The sequence below is a fragment of the Hetaerina americana genome, unplaced genomic scaffold (genome assembly GCF_022747635.1).
Source record: "Hetaerina americana unplaced genomic scaffold, ioHetAmer1.1.p SCAF_8, whole genome shotgun sequence".
NCBI classification, from domain to species: Eukaryota; Metazoa; Arthropoda; class Insecta; order Odonata; family Calopterygidae; genus Hetaerina; species Hetaerina americana.
Window position 1 is genome coordinate 66,869,609 of NW_027287427.1, and position 27,307 is coordinate 66,896,915.

General features: G+C 35.5%; 1 protein-coding gene across 2 annotated transcripts in view; it reads right to left on the reverse strand.

The window, feature by feature from the left end:
• Positions 1 to 8,185: 8,185 nt before the first annotated feature.
• Bcat (Branched chain amino acid transaminase) overlaps positions 8,186 to 27,307 on the reverse strand; it is a 66,643-nt gene continuing 47,521 nt past the window's right edge. Inside the window, exons 5-9 of one of the 2 annotated variants that reach the window (XR_011702854.1) lie at positions 26,466 to 26,654; positions 25,281 to 25,395; positions 21,980 to 22,134; positions 20,062 to 20,181; positions 10,938 to 11,036 (exon numbers count right to left, since the gene is read on the reverse strand). Coding sequence is in view for 1 of the 2 variants with exons in the window: in XM_071597090.1 (XP_071453191.1) it covers positions 10,848 to 11,036; positions 21,980 to 22,134; positions 25,281 to 25,395; positions 26,466 to 26,654 (648 nt within the window). In the remaining variant the exon portion in view is untranslated. Of the gene's footprint in view, positions 11,037 to 20,061; positions 20,182 to 21,979; positions 22,135 to 25,280; positions 25,396 to 26,465; positions 26,655 to 27,307 lie in introns of both variants that reach the window. The other variant, XM_071597090.1, reaches the window with a different exon arrangement.

Genomic DNA, 27,307 nt, shown 5'->3' on the forward strand with positions numbered 1-27,307 from the left:
GTTTTCAATATTTGTCTCAGCTGGCTGACTCACCATTGCATACATTATGTCTGTAAACCAGAATTAATCCCCATCCAGACCAATTTCGTTCTCAACTGAGGACTTTTTTTATTATGCAATCCTTAATATTTTCTCAGCGTATACATTATTTTATAAAGTTTCAGCTACAACGGGGACCATTATCCCGGTTCCACCAGATGTTTAAATCCTGGGTTAAATGGCTTTTGACAATTGAAATATTTAAAATCCAAAAGGGGGGATATTTTGTGACAATATTGAGGAAAACTAATCGATGGTGTCGCAAGGGAGTTTCTTGGTGCGACACCAAGGGCATCGACGAAAGTCAGAATAAATACCCCAAGTCTTACCAAAAACAATTGTATATTATACAGCATCAGTCATAATACACCATGTACATAGGTATAAGCAATTTATGGATGGCTAGACCCTTGGTAACCCAACGCGAGTGTGGACAACATTAAAATGACAGAACATTACCTGGGACAGGGTAAAGGCAGGTTAGACGTGGTCATGAGACTCATAACCCAGGCAGAGCCCTCGTCCAAAGGTAAGGTCCAACGAGGAGTTTGGGAGCGGCGAATGCTGTCACAGACACTGTAACAAGGGATAAGGCAGGGTGGACGTGGTCACCAAACTCGTAACCCAGGCAGAGCCCTCTTCCGTCAGAAAGGAAGGGAGTATGGCAGTGTTGACGCGGTCATGAAACTCACAACCTAGGCAGAGCCCTCGTCCAAAGTTGAGTCAGCAATAGGACACGCTGTCAGGACAAGCGCATCACAGCCGAAGCATCATGTCCTACCGGTCACCGCCAGATACCAACTGACTGCTTATCGCCCCACGACCAGGGCTTTTTAATACGCAACTTAGGAGCCAGGGGAGGAATACTCTGTTCTACTTACTGTGCATACTTACAACATTGTGTCTTTGGTCGCTTGGGCTATATTCGGAGGAGCCAGGGAAGGAATTCTACGTCGCATACTTGCGACAATGGCATAGGAAATGATCATGAGGATTTTCTCAGTTTTACCTTGAAAAATCAATATTACCTTCATGGGAAAGTGATGGAGAGTGAGGAAAGTAATATGCATTTTGAATTGAATTAATGGAGTTGTAAAGTACGCAGGAATAAAGTATTTATTATTATGATATGCAGTATTGAGCTTAAGAATGCTTTGACTAATATTAGCCAGGACTTAGAAGGCTAGTCGAGTGTAGTCCATGGATCCATCAAAAAACAACTCCTAAGTATGCTAGACTATTGCCTGCTTTAATTATGAAGTGAAATCATTTTTTGGTGACAACACTTTTTATTAAACCCATCATGGTTTTACAATTTACTCAGCTCTATTTCGGCACCTTTTCAATGGCTCAAAGCGCCGAAGTCATGGTTAATGACTTCGCCGGTTAACGACGCCTAATGTTATCTTTCGCTAATTACACCTCATTTAGAATACATGCTGCTAGAACATGGAATCCTCATGGAGTTGCATTGATAGCCGAAGTATTTGCAACCCTATTATGCTGCATTAAGAGAGATCATCAATATGAGATTAGAGATTTAACTGTGGAGCTGACAGATTTCAAATATCAATTTTTACCATGAATTCTAAGGGATCACAATATTTGTCACCGACAACTCTCGGGAAATAATATTTTTTTATTCTAAGTTACTTTATTTCTTTTATTTCACCTAAAAATTAGGATTTATTGGAAAAGTACTGGGTGTTTGTGGTGAAAAGGTTACAGAGAAATATTATCGTTCGCTGATTATGCCTCATTTAGAATATGCAGTTAGTACATCCCACTCACACAGTACTTGTACATAGAATATGATTTATGTGGCATCCTGATGAAGTTGAATTGTTTGCCGAATTGGATCGAGAGCAGTGTAGAGGAGCTAGATTTGTACAACATTGCTCTAATAAAATGAGTAGCGTATCAAAATCATTAGAGGAGCTAGGTTGGGAATACTCACGGAGCAAAGTTTTAATTATAAATTAATTCTCTTGATTAAATTTAAGAATGTCTCCTTAGCGATGATGTTTAAAATGTATTATTAACCCAATACGGTAGGTGTGACAATGACAAAGAGATTACAGAGATCGAGTTAAAAACAAATAGATTTAAGGTGTATTTTTTCCGGGATCAGAAAATTATGACCGATCGTGCTAGCGCAGGAAAAGTATTTTTCCCTTTTTATTCTAAGCTGCTTGGTCATCTTAGCTGTTCTTGTTGCTCATAGCTATTGTATTCACAGAGAAGTATATCTTACTAGTGAAAAAGTAGTGTGTACACATTTAGCTGTTATGGCATACAATATTTGAATCATTTTACAAATATATATTACAACAAATAATTGCAAAAAACTTCAATTTGTACATTAAATGCCATGATGTTGAGTCACTCCCTGCCACACACCCAAGCTATGGCTTCAAGGGTACCATATTGATATAGACGCATTGGGGATGTGTCTCTCTCTCCCTCCCCGTTTCCTCCTTCTCGTCATGGAAAGTTTCGGCGTCACCCTATTTACTAAATACCTGTACCCCATGGGGGCGTGTTTCCTCTCCTCCTTCCCCCCCTCCCTCAACCTAAAAGGGAAATAAATTCTCATCTCCCCAAGTTGCGTGGGACCGACCCCAAAAAAATGCTGCCCTTGTGACCTCCCGTAGTAGTAGTTTTGAGGGGAGGCGACCGACAGCTAAGGTCATTTGCGCCATAGGGGAAGGACAGGAAAGGATGAAGGGTGGAGAGAAACCCGGCGTCGGCATTAGCCTACTCTTTACGAAAGGCGCCAAGGGGTCCGCGGCTTAACGTCCCATCCGACGGACGGCGTACTCACTCAAAGTGCCCTCCACAAAGCACCGCAAGTAGGGATCGAGATACCTCTGAAAAATATTCAACACCGCCGGGATTTGAACCCGCGCCCTCAGGGTGGGAAGCCAGTACGTTAGCCCCCGCACCATCTCGATCCCCGTGACCTCCCGTCATGGGGTCGGTGGATGGGAGGAAATCCACTCTCTCTTCCTTCGGTTCGCTTTTTTGGCTACGCTATATTTATTCTCAGTTGTATTACCCTATTCCATTGATTATTATGGTCCATAAACCCTTCCTTTCCTGGAAAGATCAACTATTGGGCCTGCTCTAGTTTGTGAACTCCTGTTTTAATATTTACCTTAGTTTTTCTCTCTCTTGCAAATCGCATAAACTTTGTTTTGCTTATATTTATTCTCATCTCATACCTTTCACACTACAATACAAATGCACTCAGCAATGCTCGCGAACTATTGCATGATTAGCAAATCAAATAATTATATATTAGCTATTCTACTGGTTAAGGTAGGTTTTGGATGGACACAACCATCAAATGAATATTTTGTTTCTCCTGACAAAAGAAAACCCAACATCCTACTCTACAGCAAGTCCCTCTTCATCTGTATGTACTTCCATCCTTTCCTCTTTCTATCCCACCCAACATCGCCATCTTTTTACTGCCTATTAGTATCGTAGATTTCGAAAAGGCGTTTAATAGAGTGAATTGGGAAAAACTAATGAGCACGAGTATATTGCAAAAATAGGAATAGATTGGAGGGCAGGAGGCTAATCCACAACCTGCACATGTCTCAGACTGCTCAGGTGCGCATGGGGAACTGGGAGTCCGGATGAGCAGTGTTAGGAAGAGGTGTAAGGCAGGGTTGCCCATTATCACCGTTGCTGTTCAACCTGTATGCAGAGGAAATGATTAAAGAGGCATCGGAAGAACTGGGGGTAGGAATGAAAGTCGGCAGGGAATTCTTAAAATCAGTTATGTTTGCTGATGAACAAGCCCTAGTTTGCCAGTCAGCCATGGGGCTGCAAGCAATGCTGAGTGAATTGGAAATTCAGTGCGACAGGTATGGGATGAAAATCAATACAAATAAAACAAAGGTTATGCGATTTTCCAGAAAGAAAAAGGCTAAGACAGGGACATTAAACAAGGAGGGCAAAAACTAGAGCAGGTAGAACTGTTTACGTATCTCAGAAGTGTTTTGGATCAACACGGTCAAAGTAGTAGGGATGTAAGGAGAAGAATTGCACTAGGCAAAGAGGCTTTCACAAGAAAGAGGGAGTTGATGACAGGGATGTTGAGTAAGGATATAAAGGAAAGACTCATTAAAACTTTGATATGGAGCGTAGCTATGTACGGTGCGGAAACATGGTCATTGAAGCAGGAGGATAGATGTAGATTGGAGGCATTGGAAATGTGGGTGTGGAGAAGGATGGTGAAGATGAAATGGACCAAAAGGAAAACGAATGAGGAAGTGCTTGGTATGGTGGGCGAAGAGAGGGGTTTGTTGGGAGGTGCTGGGTATGGTGGGGGAGGGATGTTGAAGACTGTAATAGAGGGAAGAATATTAGGCAAACAAGGAAAGGGCAGGAATAGGATAGGGATATTGATGAGATGCAGGGAGAAAGGAAGTATACAGAGATGAAGATGGGACTGTTGTAGAGTAGAATGTTGGGTTGTGCTTGCTTGGTGAAAAAATTTTTATTTAGTAGTTGTGTCCATCCAAAACCTACCTTAAACAGTAACCTATCTAATAATTAGGAACACTTAGTATCTTCTGCTCCATGATCACTAATTCCTTCAATATTTCTTCAGCTAAGACTTTTTCAGATATGTATTTTGCTAAAAAATTAAGAATATTATCACACCTAGAAGGTGAGTGAAGTGACGAGTTGATGCATTGAGTTCAATGTAAAGGAATGTAAAAGCGACTCGTAGGTATCTTTGTGTTTACCCCCTATTTTTAAAAACTGTATGCCTTTAAATCAATAGATGGGATATAAAAATCTCCACCTATTATAATGTCACAATCATTGTTTTGGGTTGAGAAACTTTTCATTTGCCGATTTTGTTCTAGTATTGAATTAGCTTTGTCATCTAGGGGCCTGTAAAATGCACAAATATAGATTCCTTTGGATTCAGGACTTTTAGAGAACACCAAACGCTTTCCAAATCTTTTCCTGGAATTTCCTCTAGCCCTACAATTTTTAAATGCAATAAAGACATGGCCCCGATCCTATTTACTGCTTCGTTTCTGTAAATGAAAAATAATTTGGGAAATTTTCATCTTCGTTGACATCAGTGGATAACTAGCTTTCTGTTCCAATAATTATATCTGCATCTTTTTGTTTGAATAGGAAGACTATGTTCAACAACATTATTTTTTAAACTTCGGAAATTAACTACTAATACAGATAATACTTCCTTAACATTATGGTTTATTGAATATTTAATGGGGATCATTTTCTTATCATTATCGAATCCCTTTTTAATTATTTCGTCCGATGGTATCTGATTCCTGTTAAATGAAGTTAAATAAAGTGAAGGTCAGTGCTAGAAATGCACTTTTATATTTTTCTAGCACTGACCCTCACTTCATTTATAGCTAAATTATTTAGCGAAGATGAATTCAGTGACCTACTATTTGGCTTACCCGCTGATATAAACTTTAATCTAAAAAACCCTTCCAGTGCTTGAATATCCTACCCGCTACACACCTGCCAGCCCCAGACGTGAGTTAGTCTGAACAACATAACAGTTCAGAAAGTTGCTACTGGATTGGATCGCTGGCTGAAGCTCGACGACGAAGGAGGCCCCGATATCCCTGCAGAAATGATGCAACCTCTGATTATTGCATTCCACTCGACTCCAAATCTGAAGTCCAGGATCAATCCTTGTTCCAAGGCCGCAGATCACATGGCGACTAATCAACCCCATCGATGCCACCCACCAGCTTCAATTCAAAGTTTAACTACCCGCAGGGAAGCAGAATCTCTTAATATTTATGATTGATTTAAAAAGCCCTCACATAACTCTATTTAATGTCTTTTCTAAAATGTGAAATAAGCAATGCGCTAAATGGAAGTGTGATAATATTGGGTATGAGAGAAGTGACAACCCCAGTGAAAATGACTGCAGAAGTGAGTTAGCAGCAGGGATGAAGAATTTCTCAGTTTCCACGATGATTTACGTTGATATAGCTGCTAATTTTTAACATAACAATTCAATTTTTTTCGCATTGATATGTTAACATTAAAATAATTTGACCCTGTGCTGATTCAAGTATTTTTCAAAAATCTAACCCAAAAAATCACATCAATTATCATTGCTCCCCCACCAGCACAGCCCTAGGGGTCATCAGAATAAATAAGCCCTCTCACCATGCCAAGGTTGCAGTAGTCCATGGGGAGAGGTTTTCCTTCATATATTGCATGATTTTCTTTATCTCATAATCTCTTATTCTTGCACTGAAGCCATCTACACCACATCACTATTCTATATCTAAGGTCAGTAATTGGCTTTATGTACTTACCATGAAGTTCAACATACATTTTTCACATTGCCTTAATCTCTTTATCTTCATTTCTTGTACGATCTGTAAATGTCGACTTTTTCCTGATTTAATTTGAAAATTCTTTCACTGTCATATACTCCAAGCACTGTAATTTCTCTATCTCCACGAACTGTTCTTTCAATTAAAGTTTCTTCACCCCATATTAAAATTTAAACAATGAGCTATTGCAATAATCATTCAGTTTGAAAACTTACAAAAAATAATCCAACATCCTTGAATTTTTCCCATCCATGAGCTTCATTACCCTAGGATCTAGTCTCTCTGGAGCCAGTTGGTAATTGGTTAATGACTGGTTTGCAGGTAAATTAAGGGTACTATGGAAGAAACTGGTGCCCCTGATCTAAATTTGTGAATTTCATATCTTGGGACTTGATTCAGGGTAAACCCCATTCTGACCTATTAAAAAAAAAGCTTCATGTTGATTTTTAGTATCTCTTCCCGCATATGTTTTCAGTTGGCTTGGAAATACGTTTGCATAGTACTTTTTTTCCAAATCACTTTCTGCACCTTCCTCTCACCAGTCAGTGGCCAATATTTTTAGCGTGTTCACATTGAATCTGTACACTATGAAACATTTATGTCCAGAATATCAACCCAAAAAACAATTTAATTCAGTCTACTATCATTCTAGAAATATAAGGGAATGCCTAAGTTCTTGAAAATATGAATGACATTCAACAATGTGCCTTATTGAATTAATCATCAGTGATATACCAAGAATAATATTTGTTGCATGAACATACAGACAAATGTATCAGTAAAAGTGGCACAAACATGCACTTCAGTAAAATCCAGGGGTACAATAGAGTAGCTCTAATAAATGTAGAAATTTTGCAATTTCTAAATGGAAATACATAAACCACAGTAACCCACTCAAAGGCTGATTTGATAGATGAGGGTTAAGCTTTCCTAATAACCCCAGCAAGTGAAATTCATCCTTCATATTAGGGGGACAAGTTCTTTTTCTACCTTACCTGCAGTCTCCCAAGAAGATCTGGTACACCCAAGATTACAGTCTGGTGAATCAGAGGGTGTCAGGAAGCATTAACCAGAGGACGGCAACGATGCCCCTTTGGAATATTATATCCCCTTACAAACATAGTAGTAGTATTTAGGGGAGGCGACCAACAGCTGAGGTCATTGATGCCATTAGGGATGGACAGGAAAGGATGAAGGGTGGAGAGAAACCCGGCGTTGGCATTAGCCTACCCTTTACCAAATGCGCCGAGGGATCCGCAGCTTAGCGTCCCATCCGACGGAAAGCGTACTCACTCAAAAGTGCCCTCTACAAAGCACCTAAAGTAGGAATCGAGATACCTCTGAAAAATATTCAACGCCGCCGGGATTTGAACCCGGGCCCTTTGGGTGGGAAGCCAGTATGATAGCCACCGCACCATTTCGATCCCCCCCTTACAAACATATAGAGTAGAATAAAAATCTTGTTTCAGGACTAAGAAAAGAAAAAATCAATTTATTTATTGCCAATATTTACATTTGTCCAATGTGCCACAAGTTTCACCATTTCATTGTGTTAATGGTCCAGGAAAAACAATCCCTGAGGCAAGGTCAGCACATTCATGACGTAGAAACTGAATACACAAAATTATTTAACAGAACAAAATATAAACAGCTACACGACTATGAAAACATCTATGCAAGGTGAAATACATAAAATCCATTCATGCACCCAAATTGAGCTTTTTGCACTTTTGTACTTCTTAGGCAAACAAAAACAAACATACAAGAAGAAATAATAATAATCATTGTCATCTCACAATTTGTCATTTATTTTAAGCTGAATTTTCCTTCAGCCACAGCAATAAACCATGTCGTCAATCAAAATTAGAAAAAAACAGGGGTGAAGAATTGCCAAAATAAGAACAAAACATTTACATTGGAAATCCATCCCAATATACAGACCCCTTGAGCTTATGACATCATACCACATTTTTCTACCACACATTCCATTCTTCTTAGGTTTCATTAATAACATTGAAAATTTACTCCAGAAAATGGAATTGTGAGAGCAAATACAATAAATATCAAAGGAATGAATGTCTGCCAGCCTGAGCTTTGGTAGATGCAACAATAATTGATGTAATGCACTAATTACAAGAACCATGCATAGAAATGACTTTGCTGTGTTGCCATGCCATTAATCGACATGGATGATACACAGGTTAAAATTTTGATTTGTCAATAATATATTTTATTTAAGACATGATTAAATTGAAGTTTTGATTTCAAATGGCACAAGATATAAATCAATACTAAAAAAAAGTCCAATTATTTTTTCCTTTTTACAAACATTGTGCTAATTTTTTTTCTAAAAGTGAATTTCATACAAAAATAAAATTCAATAAAAACAATCACTCTTCAGTTTGAATATTTGTCAAACTTAACACGTTATATCCATATCATCCAGTTGATGCAATTTAATATATCAGAACTTCAAAATATTATTTACAATAACTTTCTTATAATATCACTACCAAATTAGAGAAATATCTTCCCATAAATTTATGTTAAATTGCAACTAGTTGATTTTAAATATGTTAGTGCAAATGATTGTATCATTACAATAACCCAGGACATATGCAAATACCAATTTATCTGCTCAGTGTCCATTGAAAGCTGCAAACATGTAAAATAGGATCACAGAAATTAAATAATATGCAAATTGGACAGCACAGTTAAATCTAAAAATGACTAATTTTATACTCAAAGTTAATTTATTGGAAGCTGGTTTATCAGCCTCCTTCGCTCTTTTATTCATCCACGAAAAAATATTGATCGACGTGACTGTTACAAAACTACTATCTGTTAAACATAAAATGCCAGCAGGACAGAAGTTACTATCCAAATGATATAGCAAAAACTTTCAAAGGTGTATTGAATTCAATACAATGGCAACTATGTTATTTCCCCAGCAAATTAACTGTAAAATTACATTACAGACATGGAAAAAGACTAGACTTATACACAAAATGGAAGCATTCCTATGGTATTACTAACGTTTGACAGTATTACATTTACCCTGTTGTTCAAAGCTTCAGGTATTTTAAAACTATAGTAGCACAAGGCAGAACTTAACAATCAGGTAACAGTTTTGAATACAGATATTGTGCAGCATAATTTAACACATGTACTGCCAAACAATGTTTTTAAAAATTTAGGTTACCCCCACAAACCTATCAAAAGAAAGTGGAGGATTTAAAAAATATTTTTCACCAATCTCCTGTCAATATTTAGATTTTATGCAATAAATTTGATTTCTGCTGTCATATGGATTTTATATATGTACTTCATTTCCAATCATGCCATTGAACAATTTTAAAAAATATATCCTAATTTACACTACTCTTGAAAAATATTAATGACATTAATATGAGCCAAGTGTTCCATAAATTACAGTACCTCACTAAAATAGAGATTCATTGCATGATGATCCATTACTTGAAATTATGCAGCGTCCTGGAAATTATTTTGAGCATACTTTTCTCAATTGATGACTTTCTACTGTGAAGTAGGTCACAGCCTCAAGTAAAATCTTATTCGCTCAAGGACACACCTCTACGGCAAATTTAACACAATATGTTGAATATCAACGTGCTCCTTAACAGATTTGTGATTAGCGGGAATATATCTACCGTAATGACAATGGTCCAAAAACATTTGGTTGAATAAAATATGAACTACACAGCCATCGAAACATCTAGAATATTAACTTATTCCATTGTTAAAATCCCACATCAAAAGCATTACCCATTTGAAGTTATAAATACTTAATAAATAAGTAAAAATAGGTTAAGGCTACGCTCATTAACCTGAGCAAATATTCAGCCAATTTCAAACTGGCTTTTGCATGCAGCTTTACAGGTTACAATTATCCGAAACAGTAACACTTTCATAAAGTGATACATAACAATCAATGTTGCTTCCGAATATTTTCCAGTAAAACAATTTGATCTTCAAAAGTAGATTTGCACCAAATTTGTAAGATATGTTTGGTCCATAACCACACCCACACAGCTTTTACTTTTATAAATATTCATTTTCAGCACTCAAAAAATAGCAACCACGTTCACTCAGTTAAAAAATACCTGCAAAACAAATAGCCCAGAATTCTCACTGACATTAAGCCATACCACATCAGATACTTTTTATCATACCAAGTCATGCAACCGAGTTTGTTCATGAGTCAGGCAATGCATTGTCTTGTGAAATGTCATACTAAAAGTCTCAATAAATATGGAAAGGCAGGCCTAATTCATCTCATAAGGTAACTAATTTACCATGCTTTCACAAGAGACATTAGGTGAACATGAAAAAAAGTTTCTAGAATATCCAGCAAACTGTTGAGCAGGTGGATGTAATATTAACTATGTGTACTGTAAGTGGGCGAGGATGAAATTCACAGATGAATCAGTCAATGAGCATAGCCCACTGATGCTCTACACGGCCATATTGAATGTCTGAGAGTGAGTTTAGGAACTGTTGATGAACTGGCAATTCATGATCCATCGTTGGAATGGTTAGAGTTTTCCCTTCAAAGAAAATGGAAGACACAGGTGCCACTATACATGCGGTTCCAGCTCCAAAAATCTCAAGCAGCTAAAAAGAAAATGAAACATTTCCATTAGCGACACTAAAATAATCAATAGCATATGTATATACTAACTAAATGTAAATTACTAAAACAATAGTGTACAATTTAGTTACCCAAACTACCACACAAAATATGCTGCATCTAACTTCAAACAATAACTTGTGAGAATTAAGAGCGGGAAACGTAGGAACGTCCAGAATTGTTCAGCATAGTTTGTAAATTTATTAATGAAACCATGAAACCATCATAACCTCAAAAGCTTTGAAAATTTAATTTATTAAGCTTTGATACAAAAACCAACTGGATGGGCAAGACTCAGCAGTCAGTTAAAGGGGCAAGATAATCATAATAAATGTAAAATTTTCACCCTTAAAAAGACTGTCCTCCTCATCACAAGTTGACTTCCTAGCAGAACATGTCTGAACTAAAATAATCTTGGTCATACTATTGAATAGCAAAACAGTATTTTTACTCCCTTTGTTAGCAATAAGTGATTAATTTACCGGTCAAACAGTGAGTGTCTCTTAAAAACACACTCCAAAAATACTTCTATTCTTTAGACTCAAATCTTAAACTCTCAATGCCTGATTCGAGACTTATGATTTATATGTTGAATTTATCCATTTTTTTATAATTTCAAATAATCATACATAACATATTTCTCCAATTTTGCCCTGCTCTGTATCAATGTTAACTTTATATTGAGAACATCTGGACTGCAAGTGCTAAAGTGCTTTAGAATCAAATATCCCTGTAATTAGCTTAGCCTAACAGCCCAATATCCTGATAGTTAAATGGAAATCCTTTCCTGGATTGTTTTTGATCAACTGACCAACTGCTACCATTCAAAGAAGGTTCTCAAAGATCAAGTTAAGGCATACTGGCAGTCCAATGTTTCTTCGCCTTTATGGCCAGGGTCTGTCACAATCTGCCCTTTACTGGCCCCTGACATAGAGGATTATTATAACTTTATGAACTTTCACCTATAGAAGAAAATATACAGCTCTCACCGGTGATTAGACAGGTCTATGGTAAAAAGCCATTACATAAGTCTCCATCATTCAAGGTAACGTGAGCTGAGCTCACCTCAGGTAATGAAAAACTCAGGTGATACAGATAGTTTATGCAAATATTACGAAAAAATTAAACATTTTCATGCCTTGCCATGGTGTGACATATGTTTACATTGAAACAAGCAATTTTGAAAATATCAATTTCATAAAAAAATATTTCTACACTCTTTCATTCAGAAAACGTCTTTTGTCTAGTTGCAGTTCTCAATAATGACACTTTCTTCCTACTACTGACATTTCCCTACCTGAGTTGAAAAAAACTTGGCGCTGCCACTACAAAAGTAATCCATATGGCATAGGTAAATCAACACCTTGTATAATTTAGATACCATAAAATCGTAACACAGATAATTGAGACCCTACTATACTTTACATCATACAGTGAAGGCAGACAAAAAAAGCATTCACAGACTATTCCAGACAATGTGTATCACTTATTTCACTTATGTAATCCATATGACAATGATTGTGCCACTTCTTATTGGAAACTTTCCCTCTTATTTATTTAATTCTTTTACATGAAACCATTTGGACCAACAATTCATGTCACTATAACCACTTCACAAGAATTCACCCAGCAGCTATACACTGGCTCTCAATGGGAATAAATGGACATATAAGTTAAAAATTATACGAGATGAATATTAATGTCAAACCATGGCCATGCTTTTATGTGAGTTGAGGAGTACAAAATAATTTCCCTGGACATGTGAATGAAAAAAATTGAGATGGTTTGCATGCCAAATTACACTCATGCTTTTCACACTTCCTTTAGTTTCATGCACCATGAATGCAGCCAGGTAAGGTGAGATGTGATGGATCAATATTTTAAGGAATTAATTAAGAATAGATTGTATTGTAAAGGGAAAAGTGATCTGTGATACATTCACCCTATCATGCACCATAAAATCTGCGAGATGTTTACTCTATCATTCACCAGCACCAGGGAATTAGCTACTTTTTGCCCCTTTTAGAGTAAATTAATTTCAAATGTGACTGACAAACTTCTCATTTTTAAATACCATAGACAATTTCTCTTCACAGCTTGAAATAAATATTTTCCTAATTAATATTAACTTAAAAATCCACTGCAGAAGACCGTCTATCACATAAATGTCTTGTGCAGCTGTTACAACATCATTTATGAGTACTGTAACATGGTAACTGGCTAGGGCATGCAACTTAGGATTTTCAAAAAATCTGTTTTGAATTTGGAGCAATGGGTCCATTGTTCAATTTCTATCACTTCCAACTAAACAAAGGGCTCCCCCTTGAATAAACAGTGACCACACTACTTGGAAAAAGATGAATAATACAAAAAGGTAGTGAAAGGGACAGTAGCGACAAAAAAAACACAGAAGATGGCCAAATTAGTTTGAACAGGAACTTGGAATATTAGAATGATATTGAAGACAGGAAAATCAGAAAATATAAAGCGAGAAAAATGGTGCAGAAATATAGATATAAGTATTTCATGGCTGTGTGAAGTGAGATGGATGGATAGCTGGGATTACGGGAGTAATAGTTAATACATTGGAAAAGGAAGGGAACCAGGGAGGAATGGAAATTGCATTGAGCATAAGATTAGAAAGATGAGTAGTAAAGATAGAGCAGGTGGGTGATAGATTATCAGCAGAGGTAAAAGTGGAGCTAACAAACTTGGTCATTGTTCAGGTATACATACCACTAAGCAACCATGTGGAGAAAGACGTTGATAGGGTGTACGATCAGTTAAAGGACATTATCATGGGCATTCCTGGAGGGAAAAATTTGATAGTTATGATGGACTGGAACACAATGGTAAGCCAAGAAAGAGATGGCAGTGAGGCAAGGGACTACAGTTTATGGTTGAGAAATGACAGCAGGGAGAAAACAATAAAGAGTTCTACAGCAGACGGGTTAATTACAATAAGCACTAGCCTTGGACGCCACAAAAAGCATAGGTGCACAAGAAAAATGACCGGGGATTCAGGAAGATATTAGTTAAAACTATATTACGTTTAGGCACAGATTTAGCAATATTGTGATAAATTCACACAGTTTCACAGGAATGGATTGGAATTCAGACCAATATTTAGCAAAAATGAAGTGTAGCATCTATTTCAAAAAGAGGAAACAGGGAAGACAGTTTAGGAAATGAAATTTGGAAGCATTGGTGATGAGAATGGAATAACAGCAGGCTTTAGGAAAAATTATGAGTAAGGGCAGGGAGCTGTGTACTGTAGAGGAAAAGGGAACAAAAAAGGGATACTGAAAGCCATAACTGAAACTATATGAACAAGTAAATAGGAAAATGACAAGGAAATCATGGATTATATACGAGATAATTAAAAAAATAGATTAAGGAAGGAAATGGAAGAATGTAAATACAGAGTTAAGTAGAAGAAAGTATAACGAGTTAGATAATAAACTGACTCGGCTAGCAAATAGAGTAAAAGGAACATGGTGACAGATGCAGTGTGGGGATATGTTAAGTTTACAAAGGAGGGGTGAAAACCATACTCATTTATTCTTTTATGTAATAGTATGCATTTACTGAATAGAGACATATTGAACTTTGGAGTCATCACAATTATGGGAAGCTTAAAAGAAAATCAATAATTCTAGAATTTTTTACAGGCATTGTAAATTAACTCTTAAACAATGTACAACTCAAAGCACTACTCTGAAAGGTCAAATTTCTACAGATAGAAAATAATGACGATAATAAGCATATAGAGAATTTTTTATCATTATGTTCATACTTCATTTAAAAATAAATTATGAATTAAATTTCCTGTGAAATCTATCAAAAAGGAAATCGAGAAAAAAGGTTTTTTTGCTACAGAACTCATGGCACAAGAAAAAGTTTAAGATACTAGAAGGCCCAAGCCCTCTAATTTTTCAAATAAAAAGAAGGTAACATTCCTCTACATTTTTAAAAGCATTTCAACAGCTTCATAATCACACCAGAAAAGACATTTACATTTCAAAACAAAAGACTGGTTTAAGATTTTTAGCTATTGCGTGAATGGATGAATTAGCATTGAAAAAATAAGAAAGGGAGAAATATAGGTAACATTTCTCCTAGTCACTCTGTTACTATGACCTCTCAAATATACATAAAAAGAAAACCAAGTAACTTCCACACATTTGGGTTTATAGTAAATATGTTTGAGTAACATATTTATGATGATTTTTATGGGGTTCACTGAGATCCTTATCTAGAATGTAAAAAAATAATATAGCAGAAGGAAAGCTCCTGACGTTGACATGTCTCTCAACTCATCTCCTACTTTTTAAAATAAAATTTGGGCATTAATTTTGGATTGTAATGAAGTCTGCCTTTATACTTGATTGAAGGACTTATAGGGATTACTAGTCCCTCTTGTCTAAAATCAAGTACTTCCTGAACATCTTCACAGAAAATAGTCGATAATTCAATTATTCATCTAGAATAGATTAACCATTTTAAAAATATATAAAGTGAGAGCACTAACTTTCTGCTATATCATCATTGCATTAGAGGCAAGTGCAAGTGGATTGCAGGATACATATTCATTTTAGCCATTGGAAGCTTGAACATTTAGAGCTTTTCAAGCAAAATAGAAAGTAGAAGTTAAGCGTAAAAAAATTTCTGCAATGCTCAAAGGTAATGTGAAATAACAAGCAAACCACTACTAAGGTGCTAGTTGAGCTCAATCCTCAGCTACCAAACAACCCTTTGGGATGATTACTGTGCCTATTTATCCCAGAGGTAATGTAGTCATTTCAAAAATACTATTGAGGAAAGCAATCCACTTCAATTATTTATCTAATGAAATATGAATACAATTCCTGGTAACTATGGGACCAGGTCCACTGGGTTGTGTGTCGTGCCTAGCAGTGGGAGAGGAAAGATTTAAGTGGTCATCATTTAACAAAATCCATGCAAAGCAAAATCAAAAGCAGCAGCAGATAAGAACACAATAGGTATTAGAAGAAGAAGACATGAAGTATCAAGTAGAATAAGGATTTGGAATGTTAGGGCATTGTAGAGGGCAAGAACATTAGACACCTAAAAGCAAGGAATGCAAAGAGAAAATACAGATATTTTAGGGTTGTGTTTGGTGATATATAAGACAGTGGGGAATACAGTAGCAATAACAGTAATATACATTGGAGGGGAACCAACAAGCGGTGACAGTAGTAGTGACCAAAAAAGGGGGAAGAAGCATAATAAATATAGAGCAGGTGAGTGATAGAATAAATGTATTATTAATAGAAGTAAAACTTGAATCAAGAACCTTGCCCATTGTTTGGCCATGCTGATAACTAACAATAGGTAGGAGGAAGACAAGAGTGTATAATCTATTAGAGGAAATAATTGAAGGTTTCCCTGGGAGGAAACACAAAGTTATGGGGGATCGAAATGAGGTGGTGGGCAAAGGAAGAGATAGTAGTTAGGTATGTGACTATGTTTTAGGAACAAGGAATGATTGTTGGGAGGAAGCAATGAGTTCTGCAGGAGAGAGGGTTTAATCATAATCAGATTTTAATTTAAACACCACAATAGACCTAGATATACGTGGAGAATGCTCAAAGACTAGAAGATATATCAGTAAGACTACATAATGGTTAGACAAAGATTTAGAACGAGTGATTAAAATCTATTTTCCCAGGAGCAGATGTTGATTCAGATGACACATTAGCGTAAAGAAAGGTAAAGTGAGATTCAAAAGGAAACACAGGGAAAATGGGTCACGAAACAGGATGTGGTAGAATTAAGAAAGACAAAAAGGAAGTAGCACTATAAGCCAATAGAAAAATTATGAGCCAAGGCAGGGAGGTATGTACAGTAGAAGAAAAAAGTGAACATATGTGCATTAAGACAAGGATATTGAAAATCACAAACAAAACTATACGAAAAATAACTTGGAAAAGGACAAAAAAACCATGTATTACTGATGAGATGATAAGAAAGATTGATGAGAGAAGGAAATGGAAGAATGCAAGCAGAGCTAGGTGGAAAGAAGTATAAAGATTTGACTGATATGTGGAACTAATAGGATGAAAGGAAGGTATTGAAAAATGCAGTTCAAGGATATGGAAAGTTTACTAGGGAAAGGTGAAACTGGTGCTCTGTTCAGGAAGATGAAATCATCACTGTAAGAAATTGATGCAAACAATCAAACAAGGGGTTAGGAAAATTATTTGTCGAACCTAAAAAGTTCAAGAAAGATGGAAGGAATTTACTAAGAAACTATATGGTCAAGATGCTGGACCAGTAAGCTTAGACCTACAATGAGAATATGACACGGATCAGGAGAGCATAGTTCTAGACATACTTTATAGCAAGATAGATAAGACATTGAGGAAATTACAATCAAACAAGGCTGTAGATAAACATTCCAGCAGCACTAAATATAGGGTTTAGGAAAATGTGGAAAGAAAACTTTTATGGACTTATTCATAGAATTCGAGAGAGAGGAATTTGACTCAAAGATTTCAATAGATCAGTGCTATTTTCTATCCCAAAACAGAGAAAAACAGCAAACGTGAGATATATAGAATAAGAAGTGTGATTACGCAACTAAAGTGGTACTTAGGATCATCAACAAGATGATAGAAGTGAGAACAAATAATTACTATTCTATAATCTATCTGGGAAGTGTAATGACTAAGATAGTCAAAGTAGCATGGAAATAAGGAAAAGAATTGTATTAGGCAAAGAAGCTTTTAAAAGGATGAGGGAATTGATGACGAGGACTTTAAATAAGGATTCTAAGCAAATACTCATAATAACTTTGACCTGGAGCATGGTTTTGTATGGTGTGGAAACATGGTCACTGAAGCAAGATGATAGGCTTTGATTGGAGGCCTTTGAAACATGGGTATGGAGAAAGATGAAGGAAGGGCTTGTTGTAGTGTCTGGTTGTTTTTTGTTATGATAGGCAATAAATGAATCATTGTACCATTGCTCATCAACTCCAAGGGCATAAATCATTCAACTTATAATAGATTTTATGAATTAATTAAAAGGAAAACTTCCATAAATGATTTGGCACAATGTATCCCCCTTTTCTGAACACTAATGCAACTACTTTCGTCATGGTCCATACTAAAAGAGTTAGCGATTTTCCACAGACTTTATTTCACAGTACAACGTATTTCGCCAACTTCATCGCGGCATCACCTTATGATGCCGCAAGTCAGTGAAATTCGTTGTAGTGTGAAACAAAGTCAGTGGAAAATTACAAAATCTTTTAATATGAACATTAAATAATTCCACGAAGTGAAGCCTGACAGTGTAAAGTATACTTTCGTCAATGCTGATTTGATTAAAGCTGAGATTAAAAAGATCATCTCCTCAACTTAAATCACAATGCATATCAAAGGCCAATATCTGTAAGGGAGAAAATACTTCTAGAAGTTAGTATTTGTCCCAAAGGGTAATAAAATGAAGTAAATTTCAAGGACTACACGGCCTACTGTAGCACATTAATTCTCAACTTTCCGGTGTATATGTTGGAAACTTTATATAGGGTTTAGGAAATGAGTGTATTTCATAATTTAAATTCACAATGTAACAGTTGCCCAACTATTCACAAGCAATGACATGAAAAAATATGCCAAGTAAATTAATGTAATCACATAAGAGAGATGCTATCAAAATTTAGCTTCTTCTTATGTAGGAACATTCCCAAAAAGTTTGCTAATGAAAGAAAAAATAAATTTCTTCTTAGTTTCCAAGTGTAATGGCATGCACATGGTGACAATGTTTATCACCATTTGTCAATGAAAATGAGTGCAACATATATTTTCGAGTCTCATTCGGTTAACAGAAAATATATTTGCAACCCATAAAATATCTGTTTTATCCCCTTAAAATATTACTATTTTTATCCATTTCTTACTCAACAATAAAATAATTTATAAACTGAACAAGTAGTGATTACATATATTTATGTTTAAAGCCATGCCATTATTCCTGGTGCTTCTTAATATACTTTGATAGAGTTTCCGCAAAATAATTTCATCACAGAAGAGAGCAAATGGCTCATTATACTTAAAGTGAACAATGGAGTTCATAAACACAATGATATGCCAATGCAGTAGAATCTTGAGGGACAACTTAGAAGTTTACTAAACAGTTCTATCATGACTGAAAAATGCATTCAAACAATATAAAGCAAGATGCAAATACCGATTTGCTTTAGCTCTTGAAGAATGAAACATAATATACATGCTCAATTTCAACATGACAATAAACTAAAATTATGCAATAATACAAAAAAACTTCCCCAGCAAAATAAATCCAATATGACTCAATTACTCTAACTCTAACAAAAATGGGGGAAAGCATAAAGCAAAATGGATATTCTCCATGCCAGAAATATTTTGCACAAAATAATTTCTTGCAATGATGAAATACTACTATGTATTAATTCATTAAACAATATCACAGTGTATTTACTGTAAAAAAGATTAGTGAAATCACTTTACTTTGTGATAAATAAATGTTAACCAATGATTATCTAAACATATTATTATGAGATCACACAAGGAAAGTTTTTTTTAATCAACCAGAATAACTATGGTTAAGGAGACATGAATAACAAACAATTAGCATATGCCTTTAAATGCATGGGAAATAGTTTTTCCCTTAATCCCTCCAAATTCACATTCTATTTCTGGTTTTAACTTATGTTTCACAATGCCCAAAAAGCTCTCTAATGCATATCAAAAGCATGGAGTAGAAGAGTACACCAGGGACAACAATTACCACCAAAGCATTTTACAACCTCTAAGGCTTGAGAGTTGAGATTTAAAGGCAATAAATAATGAAGTCCTGAAAAAACAAACAATATATATGATTACGGAAGGAAAATGTTTGAAACATTAATTTGAAATAAAAAAAGCTCTCGTGTCCCAGTATTCACTGCATGGGCATTACACTGCATTTTAGTGGTTTATGCTATTGACTGAGAGGTAAAACCTTATCCATTTTTGGAGATCTAGAAGCAGATGGCATGAAATCTCATTGGTCAGCTAGAAGCAGCAAATGAACCCAGCCCAGGGAGAAACCTTGTCCTCAGTTTAGGAAAAACAGATGGCCCTGCAAGGAAGACATGACCAAGGTGCATAGCATGCTACGAGGATGGAGGGAAAAATGCATATATCAACCAGAACCAGATGAAGCAGGTCCCCACCACCTGCACACAACTTCCAACAGACTACATTTATTACCTTAAAATTAAAAAAGCTGAATGAAAAGATGTAAAATAAAGTAATTCTAACACAGCTAACTTAGCATTTCAAATAATAAAAAAAATGTTTAAAAACTACTACAGATATGTGGCAAATGTTAGCAACAAAACTACAACTGTTCAATTTATGAAAAGCAGATAAAAACTGCAAAGAGAATTTTCTGGAGCAACATCGTGTGGTAAAAAAGCTATTTCAATGAAATGCACAACCTAAAACAAACATTAGGGAGCTAATTTACACTAAGTTAGTATTTTAGACAATCCTGTGGTAAAAATAATTTTTTCAACACAATAACCATGCTTAACCCCTTGCACTCTTAAAAATTACATGTCCTATTCATTTTCTTAAAATGTGGGTTGAAATCAGATAATTGACAAAAATGGACACAAATTATTTTTTTCCAAATAGATGACAAATTAATTATATCTTCCAAAAATCTCTTTGAAAATACATTGGACGAAATTTTGCAAAATTCATGACAGCCCATGTTTAACACAAAAAATAACAGGAGTTTTAAAAGGTTTTGCTAAGTTGTTAGTGGAAGAAGATTGTTTTTTTGTTGAGTTGCCCTTGAAAATAGAGTGCAAAGGGCTAACAAGACTAACATAACTGGTTATGAATATATGTTTGGGGGTCATGTCTCTGCAATTGCTAACTGGTCAAAAGTATGATAAAGTGAAATAAGAAACAGAATAATTCTCGTGAAAATGAAAAGTCATAATTGCAAGATGCATTAATTTAGTTAGATATTTCAGGATTTCACAATGGTCTATCTGAGATGCAAGGAATATTGGGAAGGTGAGAAATAAAATGGTAACAACATAATGCTACTCAAAAAATTAGACTGATTTAAGCATAGTGGCAATACAATTGACTGATAGGAACTACACTAAGGAGGTAAGGACAAAACAGTCCAAAAAGCCATTTTAGCATCTCAAATAAATACATATTTTGAAAAATAACAATAAATGGCAAGAAATCATCTCCCCTGCATGAACAATAGTCCATTTATCACAAAATTAATATAACACTATTATTTGATCTAATTGAATAAATGAAGTGAATATATGTACAGTGGTTTCAAGAGAATTACTTTATTATACACTGCACACAATACCATTCAAGTGATCATGATTACACCAAATGAGGGTTTAGGAACTCCGAAAGAAAATAACTCCAACTCAAGGAACATAAATTCTTCTCCTAAAATCCAACCAGAATGAATCTAGACACGTTTAGAAAAATTGCTAACCCTCTCCTCATTATTGCAGATGTAAAATGTTTAGGTGATTTCAAAATGCAAACATTTTTAATCATCCATTTTCACAGTGAATTTTGTTGAGTAGCAGTCTGGTAACCTCCAAATTGTGAATTGTTTGTCGAACTAAAGTGTTCATGGTGACAGGGAGTACAATTACAAAATACATTTGTTTAAATCTTATACCTAATTGTGATTATTATTAGTACTCTCATTAACATTCACAGTTCCACTTTTAAACATCTATTTGACTTGTTAAGGTTCAAATACTGTGTAACTATCGGCAGAAAAAATACCTCTCTGATTAGACATATGAACCATGAATCCACTATTCAGAAAGCTTCATTCAAAGAGGTAAATGAACTTGACAGATATATACAATACTTACCCGTTTCTCTGAGAGTAATTTTTGCACTTCTGCCATGGTGATAGGTCTTTCAGTGACTTTAAATTCTTTCCATTCCCAAGCCAGTTCCAATATTGAAAGCCGAGTGACTCCAGGTAAAATTAGTCCATTCAGCGGTGGTGTAATTAGTTCCTTCTCTGTAATAAGTAATGACACAATTTTGCAAGAAATTCTGCTGAATTATTCTATTTTAATATTTGCAACAAATATATTTAGAGTTATGAATTTTATATGGACTGCAAGGTAAAATACAAATTACTTCACAAGGCAAGCAATTTCTTTATGTACATATTAAGATGTTTTGAGGCACAGCTACCATGTTCATTTGAGTACCCAACACTCCCTTTTCCTCTATGAAATCATTATGAAATACAATAAATGTTTTATGAAGGAATAAATCATCATGTATTTGATACATTAAGCACCAATGTCTCAAAATGTCCAAGTTGATAAATGCATCAATTCCATAATTTATGCCTAACCATATATTACAGATGACTCAAGGAGTAATTGCTGACACTATGAATTGTAATTACTGTATTTTCCCATCGATAACTCACACCTGATGTATAATGCTCACCCAGAACTTAGTAGTTCTCATGCATTTCTATAGATACTGTGCGCCCAGGGCTTCATAGTTATCTTGAATGTGTATAGAGGCCGCGAATCTGTATATACATATATATATGCACGTAAAAATAAAATATAGTGTGTTTAAAAATACGTCTACGTTTGGAATTTTTCAATTGTCATTACATAACGCGCATGTCATTTTTTCGATCATCTGAACATTTTTGTATAGATAACGTGCACGTTATCGATGGGAAAACACGGTAATACAAAATATACAACATAAATCATTCATGAGCTCTTTACTTCTCTATTCTCATATGTTCCTGATATTGTGTTTGAAGCTTCAATTATGTTTTGACAATTGAAATTCCTGCATTTCAATGCTCATCAGATTCCATTAAACAAGGCTTTCAATGTCAATACATCTCTTTGCTTCCTCTAGTAAAAACTCAGAACTCACATGAGGAGGTTGTTATTAAGTGAGTTCCCAACGGGCCCAACTCGATCTAAAAACCAAAATGGTTATGAAGAGGTACCTTTTTAGGTATGAATTATGTGCCTTGTTACAAACTCTTATGATGTAATTCATCCATATATGCTTTCCTCATAATTCTTGTTTTAATTCAGATATTTTTTCTGTCGGTCCTTGTTCTGTAGGCAGTCAGTAAGCAATTGATCTCCCCAAGAAATAAGATTGCAGGATCACTTGAAATGAGATAATGATTCATATGGAAGATATATTAGATCATTTAGATAGAAATGAGAGTAGCAGTAGGATTTAGGGGAGGTGACCAACAGCTGAGGTTATTTGCAACATTATGGACGAACAGGAAAGGGTGAATGGTGGAGAGAAACCTGGCGCGCCATTAGCCTACTCTTAAAGAAAGGCGCCAAGGGGTCCGCAGCTTAACATCCACTTTGATGAACCGGGTACACACTGAAGCTCCCCAAGTAGGGATCGGGATACCACTGAAAAATATCTACTCCTCCCGGGATTCAGACCCGGGCCCTCTAGGTGGGAAGCCAGTGAGATAGCCACTGCACCATCCCGATCCCTTAGAAATAAGATCAATGCTTTCCATTGCAATATGTGATGAACGCTCTATAAACCAAGCAGATAGAAAAAAAAGGAAAAGAGTAATTCTACACAAAAATGTTTTGACATGACATGTCCTCTAATTTTACTATGCATCTTTTGGATTGTATACACATGAGTGGAGTGGTTTTCATCCTAAAGTTCAACACCATTCTAAGGAAAGGATGATGACTGGATTTGTTGGAAATTTTGAAAATGTGAATTAATAAATGAGCAATATTTAATGACCACTTCATGCCACTCATTCCCTTCCTGTCATACATATCGCTCATTCAATGTGAAATGAGTCACTTAACCAAGGGGCACAAACTTCAACCATTACCTTCCTTCTGAAGACTTTTTCGATTCTCCTTCCTACCCCACTCTTTTTTTCCCTTTCCAACCCACCCCCAAATTCCTCCCTCCCCCTATTACCCATCCCTAGCATCAAGGCACATGTGGACAATTAGTCATAGTTCTTTGATTAGATCAGCCATCTGTCAAAACTGTGGTCAATCTAGACTGAATTGAGATGTCGAAAATTACAAGGGGAGTTCAATTTAACAACAAATATTTTACTCATAAGATGAATATTACAAAAGTGCACCTGGTAAAGTAATATAAAGAAAATAACAGGCAATAAACTATTGCTAGATAAGGTATTCCCTCTACCCTCATTCATTCTCGCTATCCTGAAATGCCCTCATGCTTTTGGTTGTATTTCTCTGTAATTTGTGCTTATATAGCTACTGTAATCCATTTTATCACTAACTTTGTGATGACATCTAATTTTAGGTGATTTCCACAATTTTCGGGCTGCATCTACGTATATTGTTTAAATTCACAACAGTTTCGCCTGCTATCCTGCTGGGGTCCTCAGGTCAAGGATGGAAAGAAGCTCGTTGTCCCGTCTTACATAGAGAAGATCCGGTGCCAATACCAGGAAATTTCTTCGGCCAATCAGGGAACGTCCTCATTTTTGCGTGGAATAATTCTTTTCCATGCACTATGGAGTGGATATCCATCCTCTCTGTTAAAATTTTTTAAACTCTCAAATATGAGGACGTTCCCTGATTGGCCGGAGAAATTTCCCGGTATTGGCGCCGGATTTTCCCTATATAAGACGGGACAACGAGCTCCTTTCCATCCTTGACCTGAGGACGCCAGCAGGATAGCTGGCGAAACTGTTGTGAATTTAAACGACACACGTGGACGCAGCCCGAAAATTGTGGAAATCACCTACTCATTGCCGTGGAAACCTGCGAACAAACATCTAATTTTAAATCAAATAATAATTTTGTTCTTAACAATAAGGAAAAGCAATTATGAGCTTATTTCAACATTTTACCAAAATTACTTAAAACTGTGAAATTAAACTGCACCCCAGACCGTGATGACATTTGACTTAAAATCCATAAGCTTTCCGACATTATTTGGACCATAAAGACAACTTTTGTGACCCCAAGCTAATCACAATCTGAAAAAAGACAAAGGAGTATTTGGCTTACTGCGCAGGGAAGTTTTCAAGGCATGAATCAGGATAAAAGATATGATATTGGCTACAATCTCTTGATACATTACAAAAGGATTTTACAAGAAATAATACGAGCCTGGGGAGTTATTATGGATTCATACCTCCATCATCATTGATGATAAATGCAAATATGTTCATAGTACCAACTTCGGTTAGCTGATGATCACTTCCATAAAGCCATACAACCTGCTGAAAGTTATTCTTATTCGCAATTTCCTGCAAATAGAAAGGGATTACTTTATTAAGTAGTAAGTATCATGCAACACACTTACACAGAGATAGGCAAAAGTTCCCTTAGTTGATAAATTAGTTTTTTAGAGAACACTAATTATAATATGAAGCTATGGGAGAGTTGGTAGAAATACAACCAAAGAGAGTGTTAATGATCACTATAAGACAATGCATTGATGCTTGGGAGCACAAATGCTCCTCTAAAAATGAGAATAATATTGATGTTTCACATTTTATGGGTTCTCACTTAAGATATTTCCACTACATTGTTATAATAATGTCAAACACAAATTTCACCTATTGTACCAATAAAAAAACTTATTTTTACTGTGAAAAAAATCAAACACCATAGATTAAAAAAAAAAACAAAATGGTAGAATACATGGTACATTAAATACTATCAATTGTATTGATAAAACAAAACACAATTAACTTTCTAGAAAATTAGTTTTATTTATTTTTAATTCCCATGTGCATTAAAAAAATCACCAAGAGATCTGAATCACAAGCATACCATTCCCACCTGCTCATGTTCATCTAAAATATTTATGGCACAAACCTTCGTGAATGTCTCAGATAAACTACCAATGGCATTTAAGGTACATATTTCTTAATGCATAAATGTATTGCAATTTTCCAAATTAAATCTCAATTTCATTGCCTGGCCAAAAACTGCTATTACAGATTTTTAAGGTAATTATTTTGGAGGAGTAGCTCCATTCTCTTGAGTGCATCAAAATTATTAAGACATTTTCAATAATTTGTTTAAATAAAAGACGATCATTTGAAACATGCAGGCAAACACAATGATAAATACAGAATGTACCTTCTGATTAGTAGAGAGAAAAATTACTTTTAGACAGTAAATTTAGAAGACTTCAGACACATTTTCAAAATTTGAAGTCTTCACCTACAACGAAAAAAAAATACCTGACAAATGACATTCCAAGCTGCTGGACACACTGAAAATATGTTGATTTCAAGAAAATTCAAACATATTCAAAGAGAAGGTATTTCCAACATGGGGAATCATTTTGGAAGGAAAATACTCTTACCTGTACTCGAATAGTTGGTGCATAGTTGGATCCCATCTTACAGTCACCAACACCACCGGGCCAGGCTCTTACGTATTTTGCATCTGCCAGGAGGGAGACTGGTTTAAAGCCAGAAGCAAAATATGGGCCCACAGGGCAAAGCACCACAAACAGCAGGGCAGAGTCGGTAGATCCGACTCCAAGTGTAGGCTGATCAATGAATGGCAGGAAGAGAGGAGTGTTACACAAGGCTGGGGAACAATGAGGAAAGTTGCTCCACCAAACAATACACAGAAATTCAGTGATTCGGGGAGCCAAAGAGGTATTTACCACACAGAAGCACACACAAGGCACAGTTATAAGAATTGAAAAGCATATAGATCTTGAATTGGAAAGCTGACCAAAACTCCTAATTTCACCATGGCTTGTCTGTGAATATTAATGAATTTTGGCCAAAAGTTTTTTTCATTTCACTTCATTAAATTTCATTCGATCATCCACCAAACTCTGTATTACTGTTGTAAGTAAAATGACAGATCAATAGAAAGAAATGAAAATTCTAATTCCTATTTGTATTATTAATTCAAATAAGAATTTTTAAACAATAAATATGTTGGTGTCTTACTTTGTCACATTTTAAAATACAGTATTTGATGTGTCACTTAAGATAAACTACACAGAATAAATTATCATAGGACAAAAAGACTACACTTGGTTCAAAGGGAATTTTTTAAATTAGGTGATCGGCAAACACATTAAAAATTTTTCTTTTTGGAAAATATATGAAAGTCATCATCATCAAGAAAAATTAGGATTTAATTTCACCTCCATTTGTTGATGCCTTTTTAATTATGAGGTGCTAT